Raw genomic sequence first — 24978 nt, 5'->3', positions numbered from 1 at the left:
CAGTAGGACTGGGAGTTGAGCTTGACTCCATCCTCAACCCGAAAAGGCTCCACAAGCTCATCTTTGATGATACCAGCCCAAACCAGTACTCCACCTCCACCTTGCTGGCGTCTGAGTCGGACTGGAGCTCTCTGCCCTTTACCAATCCAGCCACGGGCCCATCCATCTGGCCCATCAAGACTCACTCTCATTTCATCAGTCCATAAAACCTTAGAAAAATCAGTCTTGAGATATTTCTTGGCCCAGTCTTGACGTTTCAGCTTGTGTGTCTTGTTCAGTGGTGGTCGTCTTTCAGCCTTTCTTACCTTGGCCACGTCTCTGAGTATTGCACACCTTGTGCTTTTGGGCACTCCAGTGATGTTGCAGCTCTGAAATATGGCCAAACTGGTGGCAAGTGGCATCTTGCCAGCTGCACGCTTGACTTTTCTCAGTTCATGGGCAGTTATTTTGCGCCTTGGTTTTTCCACACGCTTCTTGCGACCCTGTTGACTATTTTGAATGAAACGCTTGATTGTTCGATGATCACGCTTCAGAAGCTTTGCAATTTTGAGACTGCTGCATCCCTCACTATATCTCACTATTTTTGACTTTTCTGAGCCTGTCAAGTCCTTCTTTTGACCCATTTTGCCAAAGGAAAGGACGTTGCCTAATAATTATGCACACCTGATATAGGGTGTTGATGTCATTAGACCACACCCCTTCTCATTACAGAGATGCGCATCACCTAATATGCTTAATTGGTAGTAGGCTTTCGAGCCTATACAGCTTGGAGTAAGACAACATGCATGAAGAGGATGATGTGGACAAAATACTCATTTGCCTAATAATTCTGCACTCCCTGTAGACACATAGTTTTCTACAGTCAATGGTTCAAACCTTTACTGGAGCCTCCCAGTGTACAAGCCACAAAAGTGCAGCTCATTTCTGTTTGTTTTTTTTTTCTTTTTTTGCACACAGAAAGCCTTTGTATAAGAACATCTTATTAAATAACAATAGTACAGAAATGTTAAATAAGGTGAAATACTCAAGGGCCTTCCTGCTCCCATCTTTCCTTTATCTCCATGTTTGATTTTCATGTCGCAGCTTCCTTTTGCTCTGCTGGCTGCCCTGCCTTTGTAAAAAACAAAAACAACAACAACATGGCAGGTTGAACTGATTGCTTATGCTTTAGGGTTTTTTTTCAGTAAATTTTATATCTAATGTCCTTTTTTATAATGGTTAAAAAAAATATGCTGTGGTCAACGAGCTCGATCACTTTTGGCGCCGATTGACTTGTTCGCACTCCAGGCCAGTAGAGGGCGAACGGCTCCAAGCTGGTTTGCTAACTACCAATCAAAACAACAGAAGAAGAAGAGAACGCGGACGGTACAGTGGCGTCATTTCATTGTTCATTCATTGGTATCGAGGCCTACGTCTCTTTATAGGTGAGCTGGGGGTTTTGGTGTGAAGACGTGACACGACTCTTTATGTGTGCGATGTAAAACTTACGTTGTGGTGTTTATTAAAGAAGAAAATTAATTAACAGGCCAAAGTGAGTGAGTCTGCGGCTAGCGAGCATTAGCTTCCTGGACGTATTACAGTCAAAAATTATAAATAGCAGTGGATGAATGGTGAAGAGTTGCGAACTAAACGCAGTTTACATAGTTTAGAAATTGGGAGCAACACGTACCTGGGGCGTTAGGGTTCGTTATCGTGTGATTAATGTAACATACGGATTAGTGCTAACAAGCTAGCTACTTTACGAGTGCAAAACTGATGTTGACATGTCTCCGCTGACAAATGAAGGCAGTGTAATATGAAGGTGGTACTTTTCCAAATACAGCATACACACACAAAAGTTAGCACATCTGCTCAGCAAAAGTCTGTTTATGTCACTCAGCCCCAAAGCAGCTCCTGTCACAGCCCCGAATTCAGCTCTTCTCATCTGCCGATCATTTTGCAGCAGCAACATGTAGTTACAGTTTAAATGAATTGTGTAGTCTCTGTGTGTACACTTGACCACTCAAGTAGTCACACATGTCAGATCGCCTGTGATGAGTACAAATAAGAAGCTATCCTGCCAGTGTCTGACATGGACATCATTCTGACCACCACAGACAGTCCACACGTTGAATCTTCTGCGGTCTAATAAAAGAAGCTGGTGAAAGCTGAGTGAATGATTCTCTCCTTTTATGTGACTTGATTTTGGCCTGTCCTCATTGATGTTTGGTGTGAACACATTCAACAGTTTAAGCAAACATGCCCTGCCTTGTTAATGTTTGCGAAGGCCTTTGTATTAGCTGAACAATTGCTTTTAGATTTAGTTTGTATTTATTTGTATAAGGCAGCAATTTCATGACATTGTTAACCAACAGAAATGGGCAATGGCCCTCACATCCTTTTAGATCAATAAGTATGGAATGTGTTCCTAACAGACATATTTCTTGATCTTCTAGGATACACAGAATTCATCATGGTGAAAATTTTTATTGGCAACCTTGCCTGCAATGCCACAGCAGAGGAGCTACGGGAACTCTTCGAGAAGTACGGCAAAGTCACAGAATGTGACACTGTCAAAAACTACGGCTTTGTACACATGAGCAACATGAGCGAGGCAGAGGAGGCCATCAAAAACCTCCACCAGCACCAGCTGCACGGCTGGCGCATGAATGTGGAAATGAGCAAAGGGAGGCCTAAGTCCACCACCAAACTGCATGTCAGCAACCTCGGGGAAGAGGTCACTAGTGACGTTTTGAGGGCCAAGTTTGAAGAGTTTGGCCCAGTGGTGGAGTGTGACATTGTTAAGGACTATGCCTTTGTTCACATGGAGCGAGTCGAAGATGCAATGGAAGCCATCAGTAAGCTGGACAACACAGCCTACAAAGGTGAACGCTCGGGCAGGGGAGTGCAAGTTGTCTTCTCTGTACATGCGATTTTGGATTCTATTTTGCCGCCGTAGGGATAAGTAAAGTCCTCTTGCTGATGTATTTCCACAGAGTATAGATAACCGTTGCTTTAACTGACGAGTTAACTAAAAATAATCACAAGTTTGGAAGGTCTTTTTGTAAAACCAGTGGCAGTGTACTTGATGAATGGGCACTGCACTGTCATTCAGTCACCTGCACGTTTTTTCGCTTTTCTCAGTCATTGTCGCTTTAACGTGTTTAATGGTCGTTAAGAAGCTTTCCGTGTCAGAGTCCCCACGGTCTCATGCGTGTCTTCTCTTTCCTTACAAGGCAAGCTGATGAGCGTACAGCTATCCACCAGTCGGCTTCGCACTGCCCCGGGAATGGGAAATCATACGGGCTGCTTTGTCTGCGGGAAACACGGCCACTGGTCGAAAGACTGTCCAGTCGCTCGGAACGGTAGCCACAGTGACGGCATGAGAGGCCGCGGCGCCCAGGCCCCGCCACACGGTCTCCCAAGTTATGGCAGCTACGGGATGGCCTCACCTGCAGCAGCTGATTACATGAGTGGCTCTGCATATAGTCCGGCTAGTTACGTAGGTGGGTTGCCTCCACCTCTTCCCCACAGGCTTAGCGGCTACGCCTCTGAGCCAGGGGATCGGTACAGCAGCAGAGCACCAGGCTCCTATGCTGATAGGTCACCAGCCTTTGATCGTGACCATTTCTATAGCAGCGTCAACTATTATGAGAAGTACAGAGCTCATCCTTTTGGCTCAAGCTATTTTGAGGATCGGCGCATGTCCTACCTTCCCCCTCCCCCACCTTCCTCCATCTCAAAGCTCTCATCCAGTGTAGATCCCTTTGAGCGTCAGGCCCTGCCTCCGCCTCAAGCGCCTGCCGCATGCTACACAGGTGAGCACACCCCGACCAGACGAGCAGCTGTCCCATCGGCTGGCTTTGCCTATGAGCGAACACAACTGTCGCCTGCCTCTGCCTCCAGGAGCTCATACACAGCTGCACGACCCAAGGGTCATTATGCATCACGTTATGCGCCTTACTAAAGCCAGGTGAGCACCACAGTCCATAACGTTACTTTAAGACATTAGCAGTCAGCGGGCACTGACGCGGTTCTGTGTTTGTCTGAACTTGGACTGTTTTTAACGTTCTGAATCTTTTAAAGTTGTGGTAAGTGTCAGCACTGTTTCTCAGGAATGCTGTGCTCTCTTTCTAGGTCTGTCTGTGAACTGCAAGACTTTTCCTTTGCCGTCACTTCAAGTGTGATTCCTTCAGTCTGCGTTGATGTACGGCAAAGAGACTCTGTTTGGAAAATGGTGTCCGTATCTTCTAGGCATCTGAGATGCCAGTGGCCTGCAGACGACTCGTCCTTTTCAGCCATGTTCCCCTAGCTTGTTTTCTGAAGGGGCGATTAGCAAATGTCACACTTTGACATTTTTCTTACTCTGCAGGTTTTCAGCTCGGGTTTTAGCCAAGTCTTTCTTTCTTTACATGTCTCTCATCATTTGTTGCAAATTGTTCAAATCGGCAAATAATAATTTTTGGTCTTTCTTTGTCATTTAGACATATTCTTGTTCAGTTAATACATGTTTTGTTTTTTAAGATTGCATGAAGCATACCTCATTCCACATAATGGCATAGGTTACCTGTTGCACAGAAGAATTGGATTTTGCGCTTTCACACATTTGACATGTGTGTCAGTAAAACGAATTTGGATAAAGAGAAAAAAGTGTTACAAATGATCATCATTGCTGCAGCATCATTGCTGCAGCGGGCGGTAACTCTCAATGTGTGTTTTATAACAGGTAAAGCCAGACGTGTGGAATCGAATGGTGCAGCGTTTCCCTCTGTAGTGGATTAAAAGGCTAAAGGCAGCAGCAGGGAAATGGATGTGTGTGCAGTCTAGCGTTCAGTTAGCATTTACAGAGGGATACTTTGAGTTTAAACCAAAGTTAAGCCTGGAGATCATAAACATTCCAGCTTTTTTCTCATTTAAATGTGTCTGTGGGTTCTGCTATTTGTTCATTTTCTAATAATTGAGGTGTCTGCTGGGCTAAAATTCTTCAACTAAGTGACACCAAAGTGAGACTGCTAGCTGATATGGATTGTGCAACTGACAAACGGTTTTCTTCCCGATGATAGTGGTGCTGACTGCCTGTAGCCAACAACAGAAACGAGCCACGGTGTGTGAGATCTCTATTGTATCCATGTAACACTGAGTAGGAACAAGTCTGTGGGGGGACGGAGCAGAGCTGTAGAAGTTGTGAGGCACGTCCTGTGTACTGTTGAAGGTGCCTTTCCTTGTTTTGCTTATGAGTGGATTTGAAGTTTGTATTTTTCATACTAGCTGAAAAAATATTAATATACCTTTTAAAAAAAATCTGAAGTTAATGATTTTTAATAAAGCCAAAATTATTTTGGTCATGCTCGTTTCAGTTTTTTACTTGAGTATGATGAATTCAGTGGTGTGGCTTTTGGTATTTTGTTCTAAAAATGCTCCAAGTATGAATATCAGAAAATAAAATCCAGTTATTTGTCCAAATAGGGGCTCAAGGTTAATGTTCAAGACGATGTCTTGTAAAAAAGAAAGTCTCCATGAAAGGCCATTCTTCACCTATTTAAAATCTATATTTCTTTGAAATTCTGTTTTTTGTTTGTTTGTTTGTTTAAAGCTCTTCATTGATGTAGAGCCACAGTTGAATTAAACTTTTCAGTGCAGATTTTAGGGAGAAAAAACACTAACCCCTGTCTCTTCATTGTGTTAAGATTCCATTTAGATCTTAACAATTCCATTCCATTTAAAAGAGAGAGAAGTCACCGGGACAAGCCAGGAGAAATAAAAATTATTTTTGACAAACCAAAACAGCCTTATGTGCTGAGCCACAGTTTGGGTCATGTGTGTTTTATTCTGCTGCGGATGGTAGAGTATACAGGACGATCCACTGTGCCCAAACTGGGATGGATCAGAACGAAATTGCCCCCTCTTTCGCTACGTTGTTATCAATAAGGTTTTCATATCAGAACATATTGGACGAAACGCATTGACACTAATCTGTATGTGGTAGTCCAGTTAACTTGAAAACTTTGCGCCGCGAACCGAGATGGGACCTCCAAACTACAGATCCAGCTTTGAGTGGGCTGTGTGTCTCCGCATGAACGCTTTCAAAGACCCAATGATGTGATCCAGCGACTGTATGAAAGAACCTTTTTCACTTTTTATCAGCGTGATTAGGTGCTAATCTTCCAAAGCAAGTCGGATTTCTTAAATGTCACTGTTCAAGTACTGATAATAATGTTTAGAAAAAAACTATTTTACACGTAGTCACGAAGTATATCCTCCATCTTGCCTATTCTCCTGCCTTGGTTTCCTTTGCTCTGCATGTGGAGACGCCATGGCTTAGCTTTCGGTGCTAGCTAGTCCCTCCCAAAAAGCGCTAGCGGGGTTAGCTGTATGTATTTGCCTGCCAACGCGCTAGCCGCCATTTCATTCTCCGAGGGAGGAGACGAGGAGTGCGACTTTTAACAGGTATGAATTGTATTACCCCGTAATTGCGAGGAACAAAAATCGGTTGCGAAAGTGACCCAGTGCACCACAGTTCCAGCTGCTCCAGAAGTGTTTGCTGTAAAAGAGATCTGCTAATCCAATATCCAAGCTACAGCCTCGCGACTCGTGTAGTGAAGGCCGCAGCCTGAATGTTGTGACGTTACGTAAGAGTAACCAAAGCAGGCATAGTATAGTGCGGTAAGTTTAAGTGTGTAAGTGTTTTGTCAGGTTTTGATGCACATTGTAATCAGATAAGCTGCGGTGATGTTATTTAGCGGTGCCGCTAACGACTTTTTTCGGCTGCGTGCTCAGTGTCTGGTTAAGCACCGCGCGGGCACTGCTGTGCTTGCTAATGGCTCGTTCGCGCGTTTCCTTTGGACTCCGCACACCACGCTGGTTCTTTGTAAACTAAACAGCCGATAGAAATGGCTCCGCTGAATCCAGTCCACTGCAGCTTTGTCTGTTGGTCAGCTCCTTCGTCAAACTTTAATTGTTGCGCTTAAACTTTTGCCCAAAGAGCGCGTCCATTACGTTATTCTCCAGTTGACGTTCAAGGCCCATACGGTGACTCGTTAAAGCTGAGTGGGTTATCTTTAATGAAATACTGTCAGAGTGCTGGCTTTGTTAGTATTGCTGCCACTCTATTCTGTGCGGACTGTACCAGTGTTGTTCGTGTTGTCCCCATGAGATTACGTGGAGACTTTCTATACAGTTAACTAGTAGGGGTCCTCACTCCTACATGCCCAGGAAGCCTTGTCAATGGAGAAAAGTCTATAAAGTTTGAGTAGTGATTGCTCAACAACACTGCTGGAAACTCATTATTGCAGAAGTTCACCTTATAACCTTGGAGTTGTGATTTGGCGCTATATTAATAAAATTGAACTGAATAGCATTTTGTTAAATGAACTGGTAAAAGTTTCAATTCAGTCATCGGAGTCATGATGCTACTAATGCTGAAGTTCCTCTCTTCCTTTAGTGACGTGGACCCTGCACAATGGTGAAAATATTCATAGGGAACTTGTCCCCAGACACCACATCAGATGAACTTCGCTCTCTCTTCTCTCAGTATGGCAAGATTGCAGAATGCTCAATTGTCAAGAACTTTGGCTTTGTGCACATGGATGACAAAACAGAGGCAGAGGAAGCCATCCGCAATCTCCACCAGTATGAGCTGAATGGCCAGCCTATGAACGTGGAATTAAGTCGTGGCAAGTCAAGGGGATCCACCAAACTGCACGTTGGCAACATTGCCTGTACCAACCAGGAGCTGAGGGCCAAGTTTGAAGAGTTTGGCGCTGTGTTGGAGTGTGACATAGTAAAAAACTATGCTTTTGTTCACATGGAGAGAATGGAGGATGCCATGGAAGCCATTAATCAGTTAGACAACACAGCTTTTAAAGGTGAACTCTTGGGCTGGGCTTGATGATTTAATTAAAGTCAGATTAAAGATGTAGTATCAATATTGTTGTTATGTTGATGGGTAAATTATTGCTCAAATGCAGGTGAGTAAAAAGAACTAAGGTAAGTTTTAATAGACAATTCCAACATCATTTTAAAGCTGGTATCCGTAATGTCTTTGGTAATATCCGCCTGTGTTGTGGACTTAAAGGGACACAGACTGGAATTTATGACTCACTCGTCAGGTAAACACCTGTTGTGTGGTTATTCCAAGTATTTGATTTGAAGTACATAGAGTGTACAAATCGGACCAAATGCATAGTCCCATTAAGGGCAGGATTAAAACGGACATGACGTAGTCCTGTTCGTAGAACGTGGTGTTTGACACGCATTTATTCGCAGGATCATAAATCTCGGGTTGCGCCGGTGAGATCCACGTCCGCACCACGGGTACAAGTTGAAATTGACGCTCACTGATCACATCGTATTAGTTACCTGTTGTGTTTTCGGTGGTTTAAGAAGCGTTTCAAGTTACGGATTTCAGCTTTAATAACCATATTTTTAGTGCTCAAATCATTAGGTATGTCTTCTTGCTACTGTTGGAATACAATGCAGCCTTTTAGCTGATTGATACAGGCAGGAAATATGAATGCAGGTATAAATCCTTATTGAGTCTTTTCTTTTTAAGGCAAACTGATGAGCGTGAAGCTTTCGACTAGCCGCCTGCGTACTGCGCCGGGAATGGGAGACAGATCGGGTTGTTATCGTTGCGGGCAGGAAGGCCACTGGTCCAAAGAATGCCCTCTTGACCAAAATGGCTACCACGGTTCAGAGCCAAAGTCTGATGGATACGATGCCTCGAGATTTGGCGGGCGGGGTCGCAGCAGGGGTTATCATCCGGACTTCAGTGGCGAACCAGATTACGGTGGCAGCTATGCTCCTGTGCACGGTTTTTCCCGAGGTTCCGGTCACAGCAGCAACATGGCAGGGTACAGAAGAGGTGCAGGCTATGAGGGTGCAATGAGGTATGGGCCACACCCGGGGTATGGTGTAAATGCTGCTGCAGAACATAGCATGGCTCAGATGTATGGCGGCGAGGCAGCATACAGGGGCAACGGCTCACTCTATGGCGCGTTCCCAGCCTACCCGGTGCGACGGTCGCCTTATGAGGAAAGAGATCCGTACGGGGTTGTGGACTACTACGAGAAGTACAGGGCCAATACTTACGGAGGCAGTTATTTCGAGGAACGCCGCGCTGTCCCCTTGCCTGCTCCAGCAGCGTCCTCCTCCACGGCTATAATGAGAGAGCGTCTGCCTCCCTCTAATGTCAACCCATACGAGCGCCCTCCCCTCCCTCCTCCACCAGCCCCAGTCTCTTCATACTACGCACGTGACCGGAGTCCGATTCGGAGAGTTGCTGCCGAAGCAGATGGATATACATATGAGCGTTCGCGCCTTTCTCCGGTGACCGCCCTCCCAAGAAGTTCTACCTATGAAAATCCGCGGGATCCCGGCGCGGAGCGGGCACGGTATACATACTAGTGCTTGTCCCATGCAGTCAGGGCAGAGCTGATTTACAGTAAGCAGGTAGGCTAGCCGAAGTGCCATGTAAACGTCACACAGTGAATCTCATTGCTGTTGTTTGAAGCTAAAGTCAGCGCTCTGTATGTGGGTGGGTGGGCACAGTAAGCAGAACATTTAAGTCTAAATGGTTGGATACATTCACAATATGCTTTGATCTTCTTCCAGGTCCTAATTCACACTCCAGTCCAAACAGTGGCTCAGTTTCCCATCTCTCATTGTCTTGTAACACGCTGTGGTATAGCTGCAGTTAGCAAGTATGTAAAAGCAGGTCCAGCCTGGTTCCTTATGTGACACTGCCACAACTGAATTTTTGCCCTTCTGAAAAAAACATACATAGCCTGAACACATTACATTAGTGCATGGTGCTTATTGTAAAGGTGAGTCTTCTGTTAATAGAACTTAAAGTGTATTCAGCAGCTTCTAATGTATTATGTGCGTTTAGTGTATTTGTGTTAGTGGAAGTATGCCTCATAACTGCAGCGACGGCTAAACAAATGTGAGTGCTTGAAGCCTGAAAACGAGGACCTTCTCTTCCTTCTCATGGTTCCACTTTTCTGTTCGGGATCAGATGAAAACATTTGTGAAATTAAGATGGGAGAACTTTTTTTTTTTCTTAAGCTTCATTGTGTTTGATTTTTTTTCTTTTTTTTTCTTTTATTGACAGTAGGAACATTACTTAAATTCCATTGATTTCCATTGCTATGATAAATATGAGATTCACATGTTCAACCTGTAGTAGTAAAGCATTGACCTCGGAACCTTTTTGTCTGTATTGATTTCTCACTATTAGGTTATAATAAAAAATCTGTCTAAAGTTTGAGGATTGTGACCTCTCTCGTGTGTGTGTGTGTGTGTGTGTGTGTGTGCGCACTTACTATAAGATGTGAAATCGACTGCAGAGTCCATCAGCCCGTGAACACACAAGCGAAGACTGGTGGAAGATCACTTTGTCATACAGAGAATGATAAATGCAACTTGTGACATGAAATATGTCATGACATGATAAACATTGACTTGGACATGTTTATATATCAGAATCTGTTCGGCCAAGTTTGTTTGACTCCAGTTCAAGTTTTTTTTTTTTTTTATGCAAAAAACCTGTTTTGTTTTTAAAAAAAAAAACCCTCTTGCTCTTTTACAAGTTACATAGCTATAAATGGGGTGAACATAGTGCAACCCTGGATGAATCTTAGACACTCATTTTAATAGTGTAATACTAAGCCACTGTTACCTTGAATGATATAACAGTGGGCTATTTCTCAGTGTTCATCAGCATGACAGCCTGGGGGAAGAAACTGTCTTTGGCAGCTGGTTTTAGTAAACAGCGCTCTGTAGTGCCTCCTGAAGGAAGCAGTTGCAATGTGAAGGGTCTGCAGAGATGTTTTCTGGCCCTTTCCTAAAACTGGGCCTGTACAGGTCCTTGATGGAGGGGATATATCGGTGCTGATAAGCCTCCCTGCAGAGCTGATTGTCCGTTGGAGTCTGAACTTGTCCTGCTTCATGGCTGACCAGAACTAGTGAGTACTATTATTATTGTTGTTATGATTATGTATAATGTACAGTAACTTTAGTAATGACACTTGGCTGTGTATCTGAAGTTTTACACTGCCAACTTTCACACAGTACGTGGTCTGTCCCACCAAGGGGGAGAGAATTTTAGACCTACTGTTAGCATACAGACACACACGCATGTGCGAATGGTTAAAGGAGGTCTTAGTGAAACTACAGGGCTGTTTTGAGGTGACAGACTGGGAGACACTGTAAACTTGTCAGTGAGGACATCAGTGGGCTTACTGAGTGTATCACTGACTCCATCGTCCCTGCTCAGACTGTCCATTGTTACCTAAATAACAAGCTGTGCATAACTAAGGACATAAAACCCCTCCTCAATGACAAGAAAAGGGGCCTTCTGAGCGGGCAGTATTGAGAAGGTTCATCTTCAGAAGTTTTCTGATGACTCTGCGGTGGTTGGATGCATCAGTGAGGGTGTTGAGACAGAGTACTGAGTTATGATGGACTCTTTTGTCATCTTGATGCATGCTCAATCATCCACGTAGGTAAAACTCCAGAAGTTGATTCTGTTCATCTGGATGTAGCGTTTTCTTTTGTTGTGTGGTACGAGCAGAGTCACCTGCAGCTCAACAAGACAAAGACCAAAGAATTGTTTGTGGACTTTAGGGGGACCAGGAAACCTGTGACCCGTGTTTCAATCCAAGGGGTCGATGTGGACATTGTGGAGGACTATAAACACCTCAGAGTACACATAATAAACTAGACTAGGTTAAAAACACCACTGCACTCTACAGGAAGTAGAAAGTAGAAGTTTTTCCGGAATATCCTGTGTAAGCCTCAGAGAGAGAGGCTGTACAGGAAAATCTCAGCAGTTTGTGAAACCGCAGCTCCCATTCAAAGTCTCTTAATCTTAATCACCTTTCTTCCCTACGCTGATGCTAGGTATGAATTTCAGGAGGTCGTCTACATGCATTAATGTACAGACTTGGAGCCGGTGAGCGTATAGACACGTTATATTTGCGATTTGTTGCCTGTTAACGAGGTATCAAAAATAGGAGATTGACATTTTTCAGCCAATCAATTTTTAGAATGAGAGGCGCAGGGAGCATTGGTCTGACCAATAGGAATCTTTCTTACTGCGACGGCCCGTCCCACGTCCGAAGGATTAACCTTTGTGATTTTCTGTTGGGCGCCATTTTGATTGAAGTATTGCGTGAGAGCTAAAGCAGGAAGCACTTTGTCAGCTATTTGCACACATTTAAACTTGAGCTGACTGATCGCTCATACTGATTGAGCCATTTAAGTAATTCGAAAATGGCGACGGGAGCAAATGCAACTCCATTAGGGAAGTTGCACCCTAGTATTGGCGCTAAACGAGCCTTTGATGCCGGGCCTGGTGCGGGGAACGGGCTGATGCCAACACCGGGGCCGCCCGGGTCCTTTCCTTCTCTACAAGGCTTCCAGCCTTCGATGCCAAGCGCATCTTTTCCCCAGTCTCATCAGTTCAACCCGGGGACAAGTTTTTCGAGTCAAGCTCAACAGCAATCTGCTGCGGGGAGCGGAATGGCTAAACCTGGTAAGTTAAGCGAGCTTAAGCTACCTCCTGTAGCCCTCAACGCGGCGTTAGCGAGCTGAAGCTAACGACGTTAACCAACATGGGTGACGAGCCCTGGCCTGAACGGCATGGATAAGGAGCCGCTAAAGTTGGTTAGTAAACGATAGTGGTTGGTGTTTTTTGGTCTAGGTTGTCCTCTTCTGACCTGACGGTTTAGTTAACGAGGGTTAATAGTGAAGTCTGGCGAAACGACAGCTCTCTGCCTGACGGTATGTTTTATTGGTAACAGTGCATTGCCTCGCTTTCATACGTAAACCTCATCAAGGCCATCCATAACTGTCTTTTTCTAAATCGAAGCACATGAGAGAGGAGTAGCTGATAGAGCCCAAACGAGGAGTCACCACGTTGCCGTTCTCCTGCATTTAATCTCGAAATACACCGGCTCCATCAATGCCGTGAAGGGCGGTAGAGCTGGCGTGCATCATGTAATGTTTCACCGGCATGCTGTGTTTCTCGCGGTAGATTTCGGCCAGAAGAAGTCAAGAAAGAAGAGTCGTTGGAGCAGCGAGACGCCTGATCAGAAGACCGTCATACCGGGCATGCCCACCGTTATCCCACCCGGACTGACCCGGGATCAGGAGAGAGCATATATAGGTAAATATTGAGTTGGTGATAATGAAACATGTAGTTTCTTGTATTATGTGTCTAGGAAATTACTTGTTTGGGGTTTAAGTTTCCCTGCCAGTAATAATTTTATCCTGTTTGCTGAACTGCCAACAGTTAGAGCTTCTAAAGACACCCATTACACATTCTGGTTCCAGTATGTTTACTCTAACACGTGGGACATTTTGCTCCAGCTGTTGTCTTTTCTGAAGAGCAATGATTACTTTATGATTGAAAATGTTAAGTTGACTTCTTTGTAATGGAGGCTTAGTGGTGGTGCTGCATAGTGTTATAGTTTGCATACCATTGGCACCCATTAGCAAGAGGAGTAGATTGTTAAACACCACTGCTTGCAGATATCTGTCCTCAGCTGCAGGTCACTGCTCACTGTCTTGCCTGATTCCCTACACATCATCAGTTTTGTTCCTGTGCATGGAGGAGTTAGTTTATAATGTCCTAACATTGCTAAAGAATGCTGTTTATTTTGGTTTGAAGTGTGAGCAATGCTGCTTCAATGGCAAACGAATCCAGTGAGTTTAAAGAAGACAAATTGTTGTTTTTGTGGGCACTGCGAATTCAGAAATGCTTAAGGACTGTGTGCGCGCTCTGATTTTGGCCTGTCCCAAAAACATTGATCATAAAAAGTCCTTTTGAACCACACATGCCTTCCAGCAGCAGTGTAACACCAACATACTGCCTTCACAGGCCCTCAGCGGGTGTTCTGAAGCAGACCAATCCTTTTTTTGTCAAAAACTAACATCATTATTGATGTTGTGCACTCATTGGTAATGGTTGATCTTGGTATGTAAACATTCATTTGTGCCCACCCTCCGTCGTCACACTTGTTATTTTTCCTCATTCAGTAAAGCCCCAAAAACATTGTGAGGGAAGATTTAAAGATGAAGCACAAGTCACTGGCCCTTTATTCTTCTTCTCAATAACCCAGACTAATAGTTTCAGTGCCAGTGAACGTGTGTTTGGTGTATTTCATCACAGCTTTCATAATGTGCATTAGATGACTGACTGATTTCATTGCCTTTGGAATGATCCCCTCAGTGTTAGATCTGTGGAGTGACTGCGACTGACTTTATAAAACCAAATAGCCAGCGTATCTTCAAATGTTTAAGATTTAAGCACTTTTCATGGAATTAATTAAAGAGTCTTTTATGCGGTAGGTATTATTAGGAGTCGTGGAGTTAACGGACACATTGACGTTCAGAAGACGTTAGACTTTTTCATGCTAAAGTAAACGACCTCTAGGACTTGCTGGTAATGTGTGCTTCTGATGATGTAATACTTTAGAGTCTTGCCAGATGTTTATTTGATCTTCCTTTTGTATTTAACAGACTCACCGTTTGTCTTTACCTCAGTAATGAATGAGATAGTGCTCCAATGTGCAGAGCATTGTCTCTCTGTTGTTATTGTGGTAATCAAATTTCTCTCCATCCTTGTTTTTCTTTCCTAACCTGAATTCTTCCAGTCCAACTGCAGATTGAAGACCTGACTCGTAAACTGCGTACAGGAGACCTGGGAATCCCTGTTAACCCTGAGGACAGGTCGGAAAAAGATTAAATCCACGAACAGTAACACTTTCTCTACCTTCTTGACTTTTTGGAAGACATGTTCAGAGTATATGTGGTTGTTAGCCTAAAACTTTAGTATTAGCTGAAGGATGTAGTTTAGTGAAGAACAGTGTTGTTTAGACAGTTTGAGTTCTTCACATTTCCATTTCCTGTTGCTAGAGGAGAATTGATATATATGAACGTTTTTCTAAAGACTGCTCCTCGTCCATCACCACTTAGTACACGTAACTACTAGTTTCAGCACTTCTCTATACATGCAGTGATTGTCTAGAATTGGTAATGATGCATTTTTAAAAGTAAATTAACATTTTCTTTGAGTAAACTGGAGAGTGATTAACGGAACTCCACTGTTACACTGTTTCCTGTAAAACAACACAAGTTTGAATGTTTTTACTCAAGATGGAGAAGCAGTGTTTGTAATTACACTGAAATGAAAGAATTGTAATAGAACGGACAGCCAAAAGCCAACCTTAGTAACATTTGAATAGTTGTTGGCGCAAACAGAAAGTTCCTTCTTGACAGGTGAAATATTTGTTTAACAAAAACACGAAATCAAAGTGCACATTGTGGCTGCTGCTGCTTTTTTGGAAACCAAGCTTTGACAAAGGTGTTTGCTCTGAGCTCAACAGCTGCCATCAGCACAGGAACACTGTAACATGTGCTTCACAGTACCGGAGAAGTGATCGAATGGTCCCTTTGATTTGTTTCTCTCACAGAAATCTGTACAAGCTTGTGCGAATTGTTTCATTTGAATGAAATTACAACCACTGTTTTGATCTTGAGTTAAAAAAAAAAAAAGGCCAACACATTCTCACTCCTCTCTCACCTTTCTATACATTTATAGATGGCTGTGCTTGTTTGCAACCTTTGGTTTCACATGTTACCAGGCTGACAAACTTTAGTGTTTTCCATCCTGATACAGATTGAAGCTAGCGTCCTCATAATGCTATTGCTAACGCTGGGTAGCTCATATATAAACTCGGTGATCCTCTCCTTCACGTTTTCAGGTAAAGGCAGTATTCCACATTAACTCGCTATAACTCAATAGCTCGTCAAAGTCTTCACTCTGTATATTTTCAACCTAATTGACAGCTGTAACTGTATTGTTAACAAAACAAACAAAAACAGTGGCTGCTCACTTTCTTGCAGCGCTCACCACAGGAGAGGAGCCACTGAATAATGCCCAACACCCTTTCTAATGCCGCCCTCCCACTTTTGAACTTTGTGCATTAGATGAGCGTATAAACCTCTACACTGTGGAGCTGCATATGTATTTAATTTCTATATTTTATACCCGAATACGAGTCAATACCATCACAGAGACTTTAGTGGTAGGTGTGTGTCCCTGTTACGCACACACCTGAAGGCCACATTAAAGAACACGAGGGTGAGGAGTGGTCACGTATTAAAAGCTATGAACCATTCAGAAGGGTTACTAGTTTGCTACTTATTAAGTTAATGTAAGTTTAGTAATGTAGCTAAGGTTTACATGACTGACACCAATCCCAAATATCTCTGATATTATTTTGAACTCAAACATCCGCACAAATGTTTGGAAAATGAGCTTTTCCTAGGTATTGTGTTTCATTCCTCAGTACACTGCAGCGAACATGTGCTGCAGGGCCAAAAAGCACATTAAATTATGACCTGCCTGAGGTGGGAGTGAGAATAAGTTGAAGGATTTTAAGGCTTTGAAAGCCAGCTTTCCATAGTCGACTATAAGCTCAGTCTTTAGAGCTGTCCTAACAAGGGTATCTAACTAGTCACTGCCAGACTCCTTCTATTGGATGCTTGGCAGTTTACTTAACACAGTCGTTGCCTCAAATTTAAAACTGTAGTATTTCTGCACACTGCTTATTCTGTGTCTGCAGTAGGGGCCTGTCTGGATATGTGAGTGCTATAATTCATGTGTAAAGATTTTCCTCTGACACAGGTTGGACTAGTGTACAAATAAGTTTGCATATTGATTTATTTCACATCTTAGGTTTGACTTGAATTGGCTTATTTTGAAAAGATGGGTACTAAATGCACACAAGCACCAAACTACTGCTTTGTCTTACTTTATTTCACATACTTATTTTGGTCCATTGTTGCCAGTGACTCAGCCCATGGCATGAAGCCTACTTGATTACATCCCAGTAATCCAACTGGGCTTTGTGTTGGAGTGAACGAGTGATCTATTGCTAGTCCTCTCTGGTTTTCCCCTAATGAGGCTGTGAACACTTCTGCCCAGGGAGGAGGAGGATATGCTCAGTTTTCCCTCTGGATTTTGAGGTCTGGAGGAAAACTGACACAAATGTATGTGTTCTTGGAAAGCCAATGGCTGCCTTAGAGTGTGAAGTTGACCTTTGCTAGGTAGCGTCCCGGTCACCTGTACACTGTATATAGTTTTTTTTAATCATAATCAGACATTTCCACAGCTGTCCAAAACTTGAATGCAGAGCTGCAGAAGCTTTAGAAATCACTTCCCAATCTAATGTGACCAACTTGGGAGGTGTTTCAGGTTGTCAGCGTTGGAAGTTTGAAGCGTAAAATGAAAATTTTTTTTCTCACTCGTCACGTGGACACATGTGGCTCTCTGATGGGAGAGCGTAGGAAAAGGTGGATATCTAATCTTAATTCCTTTTCTCTAACCCAAATTACCCCACATCAACCTAACCCTTTTTCAAGCACAGAGCCTCCTTAACGCAGTACCACAGGTTTTCAGCATCCAAGGGGAGGCACGGACCTCTTCCACCACGTCAGCACCAAGCAACTCTCACAGCCAGCGTTTCTGCTTAGGATTGCAAATTTTGCTTTGATTTGTTTTCTTGCCTCCAACTTTGCTTTCTTGTAGGCCAACAATCCTGTATGCAGGTTGAAGTTATGGCCGTGTATTTTATTTTTTCTTCTTGGTTGATGCCCCTCCAGATTATTTGTTTACTGCCACTATACAGCTTTGGTTGCTACGTTTTTCTTTTGTTTTCTTCTGGTTTTGTTTAAAAAAAATATTAATTTTTTGATGTCAGAATGGACTTCAGTCTTTGAAATGGCAGTGCAGAGTTCCTATATACTTTTCTTTTGTTTAAGTTTGCTGCTACTGCTGCACTGGCCATGAGTCAGAGTCCATCTGAGATTCTCTCAGTAGAAACAATTACAGTCTCAAAGTTTATTGTTGTTTTAAAGATTCACTGATTGAGATTCTTTTATTGTTAAAGTCTTAGTCAGCTGTAGGGAGCCTGTGTGATTGTTATTGGCAGAGCTCTGCTTGTAGGAGGGTGCTGATGATGTCTGTCTTGTCTTTTGTCTGCCGCTCTCAGGTCTCCTTCTCCTGAGCCCATCTACAACAGCGAGGGCAAGAGGTTAAACACCCGCGAGTATCGCACACGAAAGAAGCTCGAGGAGGAGCGACATGCACTTATCACTGAAATGGTTGGACTCAACCCTGACTTCAAGCCTCCTGCAGACTACAAGTATGATTATCTTTTTTTTTTTCTTTCACCCCATTAACTGTATTTTAAATTTTTGTTTCATTTTGTGTTCGTTTATCTGATAAAATAAAAGGCTGGCGTTTTATCTGGGACGCCAGTTTGATGAGGGACAGAAAAACAACATGAAGCACGCGGTCTTTTAATGGGGGGCACTGGTGTGATTTTGGTAGAAAAAGTAAATAACAAATGACCAATTGACCGGATGGTTAAGCGTTGCTGTTAGTGTGAGTGTGTATCCCAAATAAGGTAACTGTTACTAACTGTTAACTGTTGGATTGAAGATGTTATAATGCCACCCTCGGTGTCTGTGATGGGAAATTGCAAACAGGGAAAGTTGATAAGTAGATGGATGAAGCTTTGCAAAAGCAGTGTTCTGCAGTCAGTTGGTGCAGAATTAGTGGTTGCATATAGACTGTGTCACAGGAAAGTTGCCTGAAACAATGTCTAGCCACACTCTCCACAGGTGTGTTGATGCTACCTGCAAAGGAACAAATGCGCTGATGTCGGCAAATTAATCTAACATTGCATGCATGTTGAATATTGCCTGTGGTGCAAATTGTTGCACATTTCAGCAGCAATTTGTGACAATTGGTCCTTAACAAATGTGAGGAAAAGTTTGGGTTAGCTCTTAAAAACACAAGCAGTACTTGGGTCGTATTTAACCCAAAATTACTTTTAGAGTAGTCCACTAGTCTCCCTCTCTGTAATCTACTAGCTTTTTATTCTCTGGGAACAATATGACATAATTAACAACTGAAGGAAAAAGGTTAGAGGGGGCACTGAGAGAAACAAAATATTTAATTTTCATCCATCCATCCATCCATCCATCCATCCATCCATCCATACGGTTAACTGGGTAATGTGTCCTCTGGGCCATGGGGCCGTTGGTAATGTCAGACCCTGATGGTTAGCTGAGCTAATCAGTCAGCCTTGTGTTTAGATGTTAAACTGCCTGGATCGCAGTTTGCAGCTTGTGACACATTTTCCATGAGGATCTGTTTCTGCAGGTACAGCATTTTGTTCAAGCTGGGGAAATGATGTTCAGAGCAAGGATGTGTGAGTCTAGTGGACTAGATGACTAATTGTCACTAGGCTGCTGCAATTTGAGTATTTTTTACACAAATTCTTTGCTTCGATGCGTCGTATAAGACGGCTCTATAGCACGCCATTGTCTCCATGGATACACAAAAATTCACCACCAAATCACAAGAAGTGTCGCCTCACTGCGAGAGTTTCACCAACATTTGCAACTAAAAAAGGACCTGCGATACCAATGTATTTGGGAGCAGCATATGAATAAATAACGTGACAACATAAAGCCCACACAGTGTTCAGGCTGGCACAGTTTCGTGTGGAGCTGGAGTCTGTTTACACACTGAAAAGCATAGAGGCGTCCTGTTACCGAGACGATGAGCTCAGGTAGCATGAAAGAAAACATGTTTCTAGTCTGAAACAGTGCTGCTGTTCCCATAATCACCATTAAACCTTTAGTGGGGAAAAGCTAGTGGGAGTCCTTCAGACTGTCAGAGCAGACGGTGGATGGAAGTCACTGCTGTGATAAAGCAGGACTTGAGCAGAACCGTAGTGTTCTAGCAGCAGCTCATTGTAAAGAAAGATAGCAGATACCTTTGGTTTTGTTCGTATTAGTAAACGCTGAAGCCTGGAAGCTCACTGATAAAACATTGTTTGTTTTTACTGGTCTACATCGTTATTAGTGCCATTAGCACAAATTTGAATCTATCGCCCACTGCTACCTCACAAACCATCTGAGTTCAGTGAACTCCTGTTAGGGTCAAGAATCTGATCTGGGATGTGGAGTGTTGTCCATTAGATGATGGGTACACTGTGGCCAGAGACATGCTGCCATTATTTTCCTTGTCTCTTATAGAACAGGACATCAACAGAAAGAAGAGTGGAGGTCTCTGTTAGTGCCAACAGTCTGATTGACTTAAGCGTTTCTCTAAGCTTTGAGAAGCGTGTTCATTCGACATTACTACTGTTCTTTTCATCATTGTCATACGTTGTCATGTGCAGTCACGCGTGCAAACGAATGATGTGTCATCAGAAAGTGATTTTTATGCATTAATTGTCAGAATGAGAGCGTTTGACTGGTCAGTAACAGAATCATTTCAGTTTAGTTTTCTTCTTCAGTGGTCTCGGTCTAATCAGTGATTGGAGTCCATCTGCTTTGTGCTTTCATTTGTATCTTAATGATTCTGTGAAGAGTACAAACTTTCTTCCTGTAGAGCAGCCCTACTGCACATTGTGGGACTCTCCATGCTAATTGCTGATGATCTAAATACTGGATTGGCTCTTAGGACATTTAGAAAGCTAAATTCTTTACTTGTTTGTGTTCTCCAGGCCTCCAGCCACCAGAGTCAACGACAAAGTTATGATCCCTCAAGATGAATACCCTGAAATCAACTTTGTTGGTCTGCTCATTGGACCCCGGTAAGTTCGATGCCATCTTAAAGTCATGCAGTTTGACGTGCTTTCATACTGCAACTGAGGGGGAAGAAAGAGTTTCTCACGTTTGTTTTTCCTCCTAGTGGTAATACATTGAAGAACATTGAGAAGGAGTGCTGTGCCAAGATTATGATCCGGGGGAAAGGGTCTGTGAAGGAGGGGAAGGTTGGTCGAAAAGATGGCCAGATGCTGCCAGGGGAGGACGAGCCTCTGCATGCCCTGGTCACTGCCAACACGATGGAGAACGTCAAGAAAGCTGTGGAGCAGGTTGGAGCACCTCCTGTTCATTATGTGAAGATGTTTAGCATCAGTTTGTTAAATGTAATGCATGTATACTTTGGGGAATATATACCGTGATATTAATGGTGTGAAATGTGTGTCCACAGATTCGTAACATTTTGAAACAAGGCATTGAGACACCTGAGGATCAGAACGACCTAAGAAAAATGCAGCTCAGGGAGCTGGCCAGACTCAATGGCACACTGAGGGAAGACGACAACAGGTCTGTGACACTGCCCGGGCTTTGTGCACAATCACTCCTTATTTGTTATAACACGAGGAGCCACCTGGTCATTAAAGTACAGAATGAGCAAGAATAGAAATCAAGGATGGATTTGTTCCATTTCTGCAGTCTCCGGACACCATGCTTATTGTCTCTTGTATCCACAGGATTCTTCGTCCTTGGCAGAACTCTGAGCCACGCAGCATTACTAACACCACCCTCTGCACTAAATGTGGTGGAGCCGGCCATATCTCCTCAGACTGCAAGTACAGCAGGTGACGATGCGCTGAGTGTCCAAACTTGAGCTGAACTCCTGACTCCACTCGCCTGAATTGTGTAACGACGTGTGCTTCTTTCACAGCTCGTTCGCTGCACACAGAGCAACTGGTGGAGAGCCCCCTCAGTCAGCTCAAGACAAGGCTCGTATGGACAAGGAGTATCTGTCTCTCATGGCTGAGCTGGGGGAGGCCCCTGTCCCAACGTCAGCCGGAGGACACACCAGCACCCAGGGCGCACCTCGGGCTGCAGGCCCCAACAGCACCCAACCTCCACCGGTTAGTGGGGACGCACGTGGTTCTCTGTACTCGTCGTGTAGAGCTCTGTCTGAAATTCTCTGTGTGTTCAACAGAACCGGCCTCCGTGGATGAGTTCTGGTCCAGCCGAGAACAGGAACTTTCACGGCATGCCTGGAGGGCCCGGAGGGCCCGGTGGTCCTGGAGGACCTCACAGTTTTCCTCCTCCGATGCCCAGCATGGGAGGACCGCCTATGCCTCCCAACCCCAATGGCTTGCCTCCACCCTGGATGCAGCCCCCTCCTCCTCCCATGGGCCAGGGACCTGGACCGCATGGACACCCGATGGGTAAGAGCAGATCCAGACTACACAACAGTGTGTTTAGTGATGACATATGAACCCTGCTTCAGGTCCAAACTACTCTGCGTTCATTAGGGCTGTTGTGTATTTGACATGTTTTAATGCTTTGTATCTTGTTCTATTTAATTATTTTAAAAGTCAGTTTCTAAACCCTTTAAGCCCATGCAGCAGTCTATTAATGACTAACCTCGTATTGTGGATGGATTGTCTCAGTTGTTCTCCTGACTGAAGTTTGGTCCGTTTATCCTGCCATGTGATTGCATTTGTCCCTAACCATCAGGAACCCTCATGTTTTATTGAGTGGAAAAAAGTTAGCGTTCATCCTCCAGCTTCACCGTGTTTATATTATGCTAACAAAGCTGTGTCGCTAGCCACCACGTAGCACATCATTATATACCAGCTAGCCCAACTTCAGTAACCCTACAAATGTCACTGCTGTTTAGTTTTCTGTCTTTATTTATGTTGGAAGTGATAGCAGAGCTGTACGTTTGAGAGATTTATGAAAAACTTCTATCAAAACATGCTATATCATGTTTAGGTGGAAACTAGCGAGCTAACTTCCTGCTAACTTCTAACTCCGTTGAATTTAATAAATTCTGTTTTCATGGATGCCTGGATGTTAAACTTAATAGTTACACCTGGTAAAGCAGCAACACTGATCATTTTATTAAAGATGAAAGAATTTAGACAGTTTGTAACTCTCAGTGATGCTGCAGTGTTAGTTTGTTTTTTGGGACCTGAAGCGGAGTTTGGGCCCAGACACAGCTAATGATGTCAGACTTAAGGTCCGGATACTGCCAACAAAAATCAGAGTGTATGGAGGATTAAATTCTGCATGGTGGTGATAACAGTACAGTTTGGGTAAAAGGCTAAGACCTGGTGATCCATACAGTGCCAGTGGCAGGGAGCTGGCACAGGCTGGACTCTCATGAAGGCTTTTAGATTTTTCAAGTCGAGTTACTGAGACGTCTCATGAAAGCTAATGAACTCTGTGTAAGATTCAGTTCACCTCCTGAGTTCTTTGTGTCGTACTTAAGTTGCTTTGAAGTGTGTTTTATTGTAAAGACTTTCCAATATTGAAGAGGTCAAACGCAAAAGAAGCGTCTGAGCGTCTGCTGTATTAGAAAAGGACCCAAAACTTTACTGTAGAAAATCTGCAAAATAGAAAAGAACCCCCAATCTTATGTGCTTTTGTTGTAGGTCTGCTGCCACCTCCAATGGGTATGATGCCACCTCCACCTCCTCCCCCAAGCAGCCAGCCACCGCCTCCCCCTTCAGGTCCTCTGCCACCTTGGCAACAGCAGGCTCCACCTCCCCCTCCAACCAGCAGCATGGCAACTAGCACACCACTGCCCTGGCAACAGAGTAAGAGCGCACAAAAGCTTTATTGAGAAAACTTTCAGTGGTTCAGCACACACACAGCTCTTTTATACGTCAGTGGTTTCAAAACTGGTTCCTGTGTACACTGAAACGAGAGGTAGTGTGTTCACTGTGTAATCTATAACAAAACGGCTTCATTTTTTTGGTTTCTGGGGGGGGGCTGTCACCCAAAGACGAGTGTTGGCCTCGGTGTGTTGATTTTACAGAGAGTTTATCACCGAATCAAACAGATAGGCGGTGCATATTTACAATATGTCTTTGTCCTTACACACACACAAAGACGTACTCACCGCACCTTATTCACAGATCTGTGGAGACTCTATGCATAAGGAGCCTTTATGTTTGCCTACAGTTCATTTCCATGTGTCCCCTGCTCTCTTACAGACACCACCACCACATCTAGCCCCGCCACCGGCACTCTGCCTCCATGGCAACAGCCCCAACAGCCTGCAGCCTCTGGAGCCCAGCCCCCACCACCCATGGGTACTCCGTCCATGGTGCCTCCTCCACCTGGGGTCCAGCCCCCACTGCCCCCGGGCGCTCCACCACCACCACCTCCACCTCCTCCAGGCTCCACGGGCGTGATGTATGCCCCACCACCACCTCCACCACCCATGGACCCCTCTAACTTTGTCACAATGATGGGGATGGGGGTACCGGGCATGCCCCCTTTTGGCATGCCTCCTGCCCCCCCTCCCCCTCCCCCCCAGAATTAAGTGTGGGTCAGAGGAATGGTCACCATGTACCCATAGACTGAAGTCTGTGCTCACAGAAATGTAACCAGTGCTTTATTTTTTATGGATCCATGATGTTGTGAACAGTGACAGGCTGTGATTGTTCACTCTGTAACTTAATTCCACTTCTTGTCGCTGTTTTTAACGTTTGTGTGGACACGGCGCTCGGCCCATGTGTACAGTGTCCCTCTCTGACTGCCATAGTTTGTTACATAAGTACAGTTATGACTCAGCCAGCCAGCACCAGGTTTAATGTATGTGAAGACTTGCCTGTCATTGGCTTTAATATATCAGAGTTCAGCTTGCATGATCCATTCAGACAGCTCATTCTGTTTAAAGTGACACATTTCTACTCTGACCTGCTCCCCATCTTCGCTTTGAGCTGGACAAGATGAATATTTTTGTATGCAACATAGGAAGTGTACCTTAGTTGCGTAAAACCTTTGTAGTACTAAGATTGTTTTCCAGGGATTCCTGTGGTTTTCATTTTCTTCTTTGGCCTGGGTCTTGGCGGTGACACCGAGTTTTGTGCCCCCTGCACTAATCGACTGCTCAGAAGATCCTCGTTCATGTATCTCTGCTGTGATTAGACGCTGTGTGCAGTGTTAGTGTTGCTTCTGTTTGACTTATCTGAGTAGAAAATTGTTCATTTCTGGAGTCCACCGTGTAATGTTAGCCTGAATTAATGTTGGTTTCATATTAAACTGATCCATGTCAACTTGTTGTTTCTCCTTTTATGGATGTCAGCCCTTTGTGTCAGAAAGAAAGCTAGCTTTTCTTTCCCCCGAGAGGAGACCCTGTTGGCCACTTCATTA

At 44.0% G+C, this 24978-nt stretch overlaps 3 protein-coding genes across 5 annotated transcripts; all 3 read left to right on the top strand.

Moving 5' to 3' along the window:
* Positions 1-1305: 1305 nt before the first annotated feature.
* LOC147329620 (RNA-binding protein 4.1-like) lies at positions 1306-5322 on the top strand. The gene is made up of 4 exons (XM_086290903.1): positions 1306-1424; positions 2436-2864; positions 3216-3952; positions 4117-5322. Exons 2-3 carry the CDS (start codon positions 2453-2455, stop codon positions 3944-3946), a joined length of 1143 nt encoding a protein of 380 aa, XP_086147029.1. The 5' UTR covers positions 1306-1424; positions 2436-2452; the 3' UTR covers positions 3947-3952; positions 4117-5322.
* A 575-nt stretch (positions 5323-5897) lies between these two features.
* Positions 5898-10244, top strand: rbm4.1 (RNA binding motif protein 4.1). 3 transcript variants are annotated; one of them, XM_086290902.1, is made up of 4 exons: positions 5898-6426; positions 7421-7844; positions 8531-9429; positions 9592-10244. In XM_086290902.1, the coding sequence occupies exons 2-3, from the start codon at positions 7439-7441 to the stop codon at positions 9382-9384; spliced, it is 1260 nt and encodes a 419-aa protein (XP_086147028.1). In that variant the 5' UTR covers positions 5898-6426; positions 7421-7438; the 3' UTR covers positions 9385-9429; positions 9592-10244. The 3 variants fall into 3 exon arrangements, with proteins under 3 accessions (XP_086147028.1, XP_086147026.1, XP_086147027.1); XM_086290900.1 differs by having other exon boundaries at positions 5900-6426; positions 8531-10244; XM_086290901.1 differs by lacking the exon at positions 5898-6426 and adding an exon at positions 6456-6642 and having other exon boundaries at positions 8531-10244.
* Positions 10245-12120: 1876 nt separating this feature from the next.
* sf1 (splicing factor 1) lies at positions 12121-24881 on the top strand. The gene is made up of 12 exons (XM_086290899.1): positions 12121-12514; positions 13016-13147; positions 14637-14712; positions 18039-18191; positions 20571-20660; positions 20759-20942; positions 21062-21177; positions 21345-21452; positions 21539-21731; positions 21806-22037; positions 23250-23414; positions 23814-24881. Exons 1-12 carry the CDS (start codon positions 12253-12255, stop codon positions 24143-24145), a joined length of 2043 nt encoding a protein of 680 aa, XP_086147025.1. The 5' UTR covers positions 12121-12252; the 3' UTR covers positions 24146-24881.
* Positions 24882-24978: the final 97 nt, after the last annotated feature.

This window comes from Aulonocara sp. 'chitande type north' Nkhata Bay, linkage group LG5 (assembly GCF_057382095.1).
Source record: "Aulonocara sp. 'chitande type north' Nkhata Bay isolate Kocher_YH1m ecotype deep benthic linkage group LG5, A_spYH_male_GT1.1, whole genome shotgun sequence".
Taxonomy (NCBI): domain Eukaryota; kingdom Metazoa; phylum Chordata; class Actinopteri; order Cichliformes; family Cichlidae; genus Aulonocara; species Aulonocara sp. 'chitande type north' Nkhata Bay.
Note: the sequence above shows the minus strand (reverse complement) of the source record. Positions and strands in the feature narration are given on the sequence as shown.

What these genes read in the sequence shown, in the direction of transcription:
- rbm4.1 (XM_086290902.1), top strand. Translation starts at nt 7,439, where the DNA reads ATGGTGAAAATATTCATAGGGAACTTGTCCCCAGACACCACATCAGAT. An exon ending in AGACAACACAGCTTTTAAAG is followed by an intron (nt 7,845 to 8,530) that starts GTGAACTCTTGG and finishes TTTCTTTTTAAG; the next exon opens with GCAAACTGATGAGCGTGAAG.
- sf1 (XM_086290899.1), top strand. Translation starts at nt 12,253, where the DNA reads ATGGCGACGGGAGCAAATGCAACTCCATTAGGGAAGTTGCACCCTAGT. An exon ending in TCAAGAAAGCTGTGGAGCAG is followed by an intron (nt 20,943 to 21,061) that starts GTTGGAGCACCT and finishes GTGTGTCCACAG; the next exon opens with ATTCGTAACATTTTGAAACA. An exon ending in TCAGACTGCAAGTACAGCAG is followed by an intron (nt 21,453 to 21,538) that starts GTGACGATGCGC and finishes CTTCTTTCACAG; the next exon opens with CTCGTTCGCTGCACACAGAG.
- LOC147329620 (XM_086290903.1), top strand. Translation starts at nt 2,453, where the DNA reads ATGGTGAAAATTTTTATTGGCAACCTTGCCTGCAATGCCACAGCAGAG. An exon ending in GGACAACACAGCCTACAAAG is followed by an intron (nt 2,865 to 3,215) that starts GTGAACGCTCGG and finishes TTTCCTTACAAG; the next exon opens with GCAAGCTGATGAGCGTACAG.